Genomic DNA, 9,394 nt, shown 5'->3' on the forward strand with positions numbered 1-9,394 from the left:
TGTTTGCTAAGTACATGGAAATGCCTTTGAACACCAAGACAAGCTGAATATTTTTAGGTTGGCACCTAAAACTTTGAGGATTAGCAGAGCTTATCAGCTAGGTACAGAAGCTCTGTACATATCTCTTAACGTCATCTACATTTCAATTAATAATTGAGACGTTTATTTTTTAAAGTTAAATGTTTTATTGTGAGTTTGTCAAGGAAGAGTATGATAAGTACTTTAGAGGTTCACTTTATAATTTAAAAGATACCTTCGAAAAACCATTGCGACAAATGTGAGATGCAAAAAGTTAACAATGAGAACAAGAAACCACCACTAACGACTAACCCCAGAGTGAAAGAGATATTCTGTACAAATCATATTCAGGTAATCCTAAACCTTGGCATTTGCATACAACGTATAAGACGGAAAACTAATTAAAAGCTGTCATGAAGCGATTCTGTAAATCTCACATTAGACACAGATAAAAAACCTACATTACTGAAAGTAGTTCGCTCAGCTTTCTACACGGAAAGTTCTATCCTGGTCTCCGTTGTTGCCTGTGAACGAAGAGTTTATCCAGATCCTCAGTCGCCACATTACTCCTGAAAAAGTGTGCACCACAGCTATTACAAGGTTTGCAAATTGTCCCCAGAAAATAATGATGCACGCGGGACAGAAGTGCAGGGGCTGTCCGCGGTAATGGAGTCCAAGAAAAACAAAAGACAATGCAGTCAGGAAAAACAAAAGACTGACCTTCCTCTCAGCTGTGGGGGCACAAGGGTGCTTCCCACTGAAGTCCGGGCAGATGAAGAATTAACGCGCGGGACTTTGGGATGATGTGAAGGATGTGCGCTCCCATTTGATTGGAGCCGCTTCCTAGAAAGAGAAGAAATGCTGGTGGAGGCAACCGCCGTGGAGGTGGCGAAAAGATGAGCAGGGTTAGGCAAGACAGAAGTTGGTGGAGGGGGTGGCGGAGCGACGATTAGGGTGCTAGGAGGTGTTGGAAGAGTAACGGGAGAGCTGCAAGAGAAAGGAAATAATTAAGGGAGAAGAAAATTTAAAAGTAAAATCAGATTTGGAAAGAAGATAGACAGGGCATGAGGTAAAGGGAGACCTGCACCTGGGAGAGGCGAGAGCATCGTCCTCGTCGTCATCGGAGGCATAATCCACGAGAGCCATGGCAGTGAAGCACCAAGAGAGCGGCCGACCAATAAAACCAAATCGGGGAGAGCATCAACTTGGGCAGCAATCAAGTCAGCCAGCAAGATGGTACATGCAAGGAAAGAGCTTCCTTGCTGCCAGAAACACGCGCATCGTTACGTCTCCGTCCAGCATCCAAGCCCTACCTCGCCGATGCGTGTGTCGAGGATTACCGAGATCGACAATGGAGCTGCCTTAGCACCCGGGCACCCTATTACGTCACCTCTAGAAAGAAATCAGGAGCCCATCACCAAGACAGTGCGTAAATCCACGAATTGAAGCACATTTCTGACCTTCAAAGCCTGGGCAGTTGTCAGTGGTCTTGGGGCCTCTGCTATGCCGAGTGACGGTCAAACAGGTTCCAAGCCACGAACAGACTTACCATCTACACAAGTTGACGCTGATAGAACCCCCAATGTTCAAGGCTAGCTTGCAAAACCACACGTTTATTTTTTTTCTTTCTTTCTTCTTCTTCTTCTGCTATGTTCGTTCTTAAAAATATGAGTTTATAACCTTGAGATGTATAATTTATATTAAACATGACATAATTTATTTTTTAAAATATCTAGAGTAAATTTTTATGTATAAAATACATGATCAACTGTTATTAATGAGAAAAATGTATTTGGCACTTTACCAACCTAAGAGTGGACTTGATTCTTGTATCTAGCAGCACATACATAAACCAGGAATTTGATTTAGTAATCAATATGCACAAATTCTTAACAAGACTGGTAGAGCAAGAATCTGCAATTTTTTTAATTTACATTCACAAGTTATTTGACAAACACAAGAAAATTGCAAAAAACTGTGACTTTTTACTTTGATTTTGCATCTAAAAATGACCATGAAATTTACAATTATTAGCAAATCATATTGCTGAAATCAAAGTAATCTTTTTACTAAAGTACAGAGTTTATAATCTTTATCAAATTATTGCATCTTGTACAAGTTAATTTCAATAAGCCAACAATGAACTAATGAATTAACATAATGAGATATTTTAAAAAATCCTGGGTTCAAAATAAAAATTACCAATTTGATTTATAATTTTTTTGTATATTCTTTGAAAATAATTTTTTTCTAAACTTTCTCTCCTTTTTATCTCTTTTTGTTGCTGTTTTTAGATTTTTGGTTATTATTAATTTTTAATCTTTCTATTTTTTATGTTAGTAATTTATATAATAAAAAAACTTCAATTTTTAAAATCATTTTTTTATAGTGCAATTTTAAATTATAAAATAAATCATTCTTTCTTGCAAAAAATTTGGTCAATGGTCACATAATCCATGTAAATGCTTCTTTCTTTTAAAGTGACATGGCTCAAGAAATTCAATAGATATTTTTTAAAAATATTCTATATATAATTAATTTTTTTTTTTTTTTTTGTTCATTGCAATAGTTCTACTTCAATAATATAGAAATATTGCAACACCTAAGAATGAATATAAAAATACATCAAAAATATCAGATTTTTAAAAATTAAAATTTTTATCTTATTTTTATTGTAGTTTTAAAAAATCATACAAATAATAAATAATGATCTTTTCAAAAACTCTTTTTTCAAATACAATTTTTCAATGGTTGTAACTTTACAAAAATTTTATATATATATATATATATAGATAAAGAAATATTAAGTTGATCCTAGTAGTGGTTAAATTGATCCACCCATCATTGTATTCTCCTCCCCCTTCTCAATCCATGTTTGCCATTCTTATTCCTAGCCTCTATCATGCTTCACAACCTCCTCACCTCTCTCCTTTGTTTGATGTTCTTGTTTTCAGCCCCATCTCCTTGTCATGACCTTCCATGTTTATTGTTTTCATTCTAACCTCCTCAAACGGTGATCCCATTTAATCTATTCTTCCATATAAGTACATGTTTCTATGTTTTTTACTTTTTCTTAGAGTAAGTAAGTGAGTCAAGCTCCTCCTCTCTTCTTCATATTATTTTTAATTTTGGTGCTTTTTTCAATCGGGCCAATTAAATTTAGAATCCCACTCATTCATTCATTGTCACTACTATTGAGATGCATTCTTTATTGTTTAGCTCCACAAAGAGTACTTCTAATGCTCTTGCTCCTAGATGCACTTTTAGTTATGGAATCTCTCATCTTTACTTTCTTACCACAATTGTTACTTTATTCAATTGTACATTTGTTGCAAATGTGGCATCTGCTTCATCACTTGGTTTGCATTCTTATTTACAATATTCAATAGAAGAATTAGTGAGCTTGCTCAAAAGACAAGATATTCCTTCATTGACTTAGTGTCTACTTTCTTGCAATTTAATAGATTTCTCTAAAATTAATTGTTATGTTTGATGTCTTATTTTGTGGATTAATAAAGTTGATTAAATTTTTTGTAGATGAGAGAATATAAAGTGTTGCTTGTAGATTTATCTCATTGTGTTTTTTAGCCGTGATTGATGTTGTAGACCTACATAAATGCCTAAGTTAAACCTTTTGAATAATTTCAATAGGATTTTTTAATATTTTTTGGTAAAATAAGATTTAAATATTTATAGCTAATATAATAATTTTTTTAAGATATATATTAGATTAGCATTGAATCAAATCAATGGAATTCTTTAAATTGACATTTGGATGTTGTTTGTTGTTCCAAAAAATAGGAAGAAGAACTCAACTCACTCACTCACTCACTCACTCACTCACTTCAAGAAATAAAAAGAAAGAAAATACAAAAACATACACTTTTATGGAAGTATAAGTTAAATCCTAAAACCTAGCCATTGTTTAAAAGGATTATAAGATGAACAACAAGTAGAGAAGATCATGATAAAAAAACAAGGATTAGGAGTAGAAATGGCCAACAATAGAAGAGAGAGGAGAGAAAGGAAAAAAAGAAAGAAGAATTGAGATAAAAGACATTAATTAAAAACATAAATGGAAAATTAGGGAGAAAGGAGAGAAGAGATGAAAAGAAAGATTGAGATGGAAAGAATTGACTAAGAATATGAACAACAAATAAGGATTGGAAATGAAAACAAGAGAGGAGAAGTATAATAAAAAGGGATTGATTTAATCACTATTAAGATTAATTTAATATTTATTTATATATATATTTAAATATTAAAATTTTATAACTATATATATTTCTAAAATTGAAGGTTTTGTATTGATTATGGAAATCAAAGAAAATTTAATTAATTAAATTTTTTATTTATTGATTTCATGTAATATTATTTTATTTTATAATTATTATATTTTTTCAAATTTTTTTTTATATTATAATATAATTTTTTAAAATTTTATTAAATAATTAAATTACTATAGGATGTTTTGTATTATTTGAAATGTTTATGTATTATTTAATTGTTGATTTTCCAATACATATTCTTAGTTGGATACATTCCATGGTGCAAAGATAAAAAAAAATTCTTCAATCTAAATCATAAGATGGCTCTAATAAAAAATTATTTATTATTGATGGTATAAAGTAAAAAAATAAAATAATAAAAACAAAGAAAAATAACATAAAATAAGTGAATGAATTATAACTAAGCAATTACACATTCAATTTTAGAAATATATATAGTTATAAAAATTTACCTACAAAACTAATTACAATCTGTTCACTAAATTTTTATTCAATAAAAAATTAAATTAAAAGATAAATTATATATTTTTAAATAGATAATCTTATTATCTTTCTAATAACATTAAGAACATGTAAATTTAATTTTTTATAAGTAAGTTATGAAGATTCAAAAATATATATTAAATAATAAAAAAATTAGTGAATTAAATTTACCTCAAAGATAATTTTCTTAAAAGATTAATGATTTCAACTTCACCAAGGCTCACAAGTAGTGCATATGGATGTTCTAGAATGGTCACAAAACTTGGGTCTTATCCTCCTACTTACATCCATATGGGACTTATGCAACTTTCTTCCTAGAAGGACTATACTAGCTATTGGTCATTCTATTCTTTTTTAGTAAAACTAATATTTTTTCATTTTTGACTTTAAAATGGTATTTGAAAATAATATATTAGTGAAGAAACCTTGAATGGCCTTCAAATCTTATTCCACCTTTTTATAATAGCCTTTCAAATTAGTAAAATTTTATTATTATTAAAGTCTTAAAAATTAATCTAGAAGTTCCTAAATAATTTTAAATAAATTCTAAAGAAAATTTAAATTTTTTTGTAATATTTCTATAATGCTATATCAAATTAAAAATATATTTTTCTATCTTGATAATTGTTATACTAATAAAATCAATTGTAATTAATTAATTTTTTAATTTTCTATATACATAATTAAAATAATATGAAGTTCTTTTTATGCTTCTTTTTATTACTAACTTATATTTATGGAGTTTTTGTATATATATATATATATATATATATATAATACATATAGATAGAATGCTACTGAAGACATTAGACTCTATGACTAAATATTTGTATTCAACAATAAGCAAAAATACTAAATCAACTTAGATAATTGGTTCCAAGACTTTCTAAGATTCAATCTTAATGATTTTTTCTTTAATGTGATTCTTCTATCTTATAAATTCTTCTAAATTATAATAAATATATAAATAATCAAAAAATTCATTAATTCTTATTATTTTATATTTCAATAATTTAAAACCATAATTTTAATAATTCTACCAATTAAGATTGATTGGTAGAATTCACACACGGATTGCAATTAAACATCAAAATGACTTTCATCAAACATATCAAAATAGATTACTGGATATAAGTCTCTATAATCATAGTTTTTAAAATTTTAATCTAATTGGTTTATAAGCTAATCTATTTTAATAAGTAATTATCAATAAAAAATAAGATATTTACATACAACACAATCATTGCAATTCATTTCTTCTTGCAATTCCAAACTTGCTTTGAAAAACTTGTCAGATTTAGATTGCTAATCTATCAAATGTAAAAAAAATCAACTATATTCAAATTCATGCTTAAAGAAGCTAAAGATTACTCTACAAATTATCTTCTTTGATTTAAAGTCATTAAAATGTTATTCCAAATGAAACTTTATATTTAGAAGTCCACTTTGAAAGATTATGGTTTAAAAGTGTCAAGGATAAGAATTTGATAAAGACAAATAAACAAGTGAAACTTCTCTCAAAGAAAGATGACAAAATAGAAATAACTCAATATGTATATTTAGAAAGAAACTGGAATGGCTATTGCCAAAAGACAAGAAAATTAGAGACCCTTGAAACTAGATTGGAAGCAAGAAAGGAATCCACAAGAGTGAAGAAGGCCTCACTCTTGTGTCTATATATACTATCTAACTAAGGGCTATGTGGCGACGTTCTATAGGACCTCCAATATGTATTGACTTTATAAGGCACATGCTTTGACTTACAAGGCAAGTTTTTCTACATGTGGACCACATAGTTAGCTTGGTCTTCAAGCTAACAACATGTGTAGTATATGGCCAACTTATTGACCACGTTTCTAATCCAAAAAGTCAATTAAAGACACCTATAAAGTCAAAGCAGTGTCTATAAAGCTACTAAAAAGCTTCTATATGAAATACTATAGAATTAACTTACTTTTATCTACTTTTATATACTTCTATTTATTTATATATGTAATTACTAGTTTACATGAGTATGTCCGTGATATTACCTCCTCTTCAAGAAATGAGTTCCATGAAGAGCGATCATCATATGTTGAAAAAATCTATGATGCGACAAACTATATTTGCCACATACTCTGATCTTTGTTCTCTTCAAAGATGTTTGATAGGGCTTTTCAACCATCGGTAGATTCCCATACCACGGCGGGAGGTCCACCTAATTATTTGGTTGTTATTGAGGTCTTCATAACTTCATTTGAATAAAACATTTGGTATACCATCAAGAGATTTTCCTACCTCTAGTAAAATCACCAAACATCAGAAGTCCCTTCCAAAGTCGTGATACCAAATGCATTGTATCTTGCCATCTATTCGAGGAAGAAAATGGCGTTCTTAAAGATCTTCATCTTGATTACGTCGTCTTGAAGGTTGTGACAATCATAACGTCTCATTCAATAGGTCAACAAACGAAGGCTCTTGAGTCAAATCCATTGGCTATTGGTTCTCCATCTCCTAAGCGTCACAACTACAAAGAAGCTACAAACAAGGATTGAAAGTAGAATGTTATCTTACCTAGATCTTGTTTCTTTTTTAAAGAAGATTTTTATCTTAGTTTTGATGGATGTCATTGTCGTATTACGTGCTTTCCTGCTCGAGAACGTGCCGTGCATCTGGCTATAGAAGGTAGTATGGAGATTCGCCAATAGTCAAGCACTCTATCAGTTTTTGACTGCTGGAATATAAACGACTACAAGAATACACTATAAATCTATACGGATGCCCTTCGACTGCTTGTCGAAGTCCTTTTTGCCCCAGTCGGTAGGTCTCTAGACGTTACAAAGAACCCCGAACAACTCAATCTGCTAATCTCCGATACCGCTTTGTACTTACGATCTTGTATCCACTAACTGTTTTGTTAGATTAAGCCAATAAATTTCATGCACTCTGCATACTCAATCCTATAGACACCCTTTTAATTCTCCAATCATAGACGTAACTCCGATTTCACAAAACAGTCAAGAGTGATCACACCCACTTCATTAAAAATCTCGATTCACCATTACAACACTGACTTCAGCAACGATTGCCTCAGTCTTTCCAAAACCCTATGAAGAAGAAAAATCCAATTCTCTGTCTTTTCTTCCCCGACCCTGAAGCATGAAGCTCCTCTCCAATCCCCTTGATCTTCAAAAACCTCCAATGAAACCGAACTAGTAACCCTGAAAAAAATAACTTGAAGCTAGCTCTTCAATCCAAAAAAACCCCCCGATCTGAAAAAAAAATCCTCCCAAAAACTTCTTCTCCCCCTAACCTTATCTTTTGAATTTCTTCAATCTTTCGTCTTGGATCCGGAATTGGCTCCCACCGTTAGAGCTTAGATCCAAAATTGGCTCCCACCGTCAGAGCTTTCTTCTCTTTTTTTACCTTTAAGAGATCCATTTACCGAAAACAACGTTCCCTGAAACGGCACAGAGAATAGGACAGCCTGAAACAGAATCGAAACCCCGTACTCGGGTCCACATTGAGTCGCCCGACCAATTCAGGTCTCATATTGGATAAGATGCCCGTAGTAAGACCTGGATTTTCCCGTAATTAGACTACATTGGGTTGTCCGACCAATGCAGGTCTCATATTGGGTAAGATGCCCATACTAACCTGGATGTTCCCGTAATTGGATCAAATTGGTCCTTTACGTCAGACTAACTGAGGCCCGTAGTAAGACCTGGATTTTTCCGTAATTAGACTGCATTAGGTTGTCTGACCAATGCAGGTCTCATATTGGGTAAGATGCCCGTAGTAACCTGGATGTTCCCGTAATTGGATCAAATTGGTCCTTCGCGTCAGACTGGCTGAGGCCCGTAGTAAGACCTGGATTTTTCCGTAATTAGACAGCATTGGGTTGCCCGACCAATGCAGGTCTCATATTGGGTAAGATGTCCGTAGTAACCTGGATGTTTCCGTAATTGGATCAAATTGGTCCTTCGCGTTGTCGTGTTGTAACACGAGTATACAGTGAAAATAAAAAAGAAAGGGGAATTTTATTAATATTCAGTTACCTCGAATATTAGGAGCATCAACCAACTCCAGTACAAATACTGAGTGGTCAGGTTCAGTCACTCCGTTACAGTCAGCCGGGGCATACTGAAATGCTCCGTTCGATTCCAATAACGGGAGTCAGCAGGAAGAGAAGGACCAATTCACATGACGGATTCGAGGAGCCAATTGGGTCCAATTTTGATAATCCAATCCGGGTCCTCCTATCCAATATGAGACCTGAATTGGCCGATGAACCCAATGCAGTCTAATTACGTGAAATCCAGGTCTTACTACGGGTCTTAGCCAATCTGACGCGAGGACCAATTTGACCCAATTACGGGAACATTCAGGTTACTACGGGCATCTTTCTCAATATAGGACCTGAATTGGTCGGATGACTCAATGTGGTCCCGATTACGGGATTCGATTCTGTTTCAGGCTGTCCTGTTCTCTGTGCTGTTTCAGGGAACATTGTTTTCGGTAAATGGATTTCTTAAAGGTAAAAACGGAGGAGAAAGCTTGACGGCGAGAGCCAATTTCGGATCCAAGCTTGAGGTGGGAGCCAATTCCGGATCTAAGACGGAAGA

General features: G+C 32.6%; 1 protein-coding gene across 2 annotated transcripts; it reads right to left on the reverse strand.

Annotated features, from left to right (window-relative positions):
* Positions 1-337: 337 nt before the first annotated feature.
* LOC112295857 (uncharacterized) lies at positions 338-1,359 on the reverse strand. 2 transcript variants are annotated; one of them, XM_024547866.3, is made up of 3 exons: positions 1,106-1,359; positions 739-879; positions 338-587 (listed from the first exon to the last, which is right to left on the reverse strand). In XM_024547866.3, the coding sequence occupies exons 1-3, from the start codon at positions 1,162-1,164 to the stop codon at positions 521-523; spliced, it is 267 nt and encodes an 88-aa protein (XP_024403634.1). In that variant the 5' UTR covers positions 1,165-1,359; the 3' UTR covers positions 338-520. The 2 variants fall into 2 exon arrangements, with proteins under 2 accessions (XP_024403634.1, XP_024403632.1); XM_024547864.3 differs by having other exon boundaries at positions 739-1,005.
* Between the last annotated feature and the right edge of the window lie 8,035 nt (positions 1,360-9,394).

Source organism: Physcomitrium patens, chromosome 19, assembly GCF_059467195.1.
Source record: "Physcomitrium patens ecotype Gransden chromosome 19, ASM5946719v1, whole genome shotgun sequence".
Classification (NCBI taxonomy): Eukaryota; Viridiplantae; Streptophyta; class Bryopsida; order Funariales; family Funariaceae; genus Physcomitrium; species Physcomitrium patens.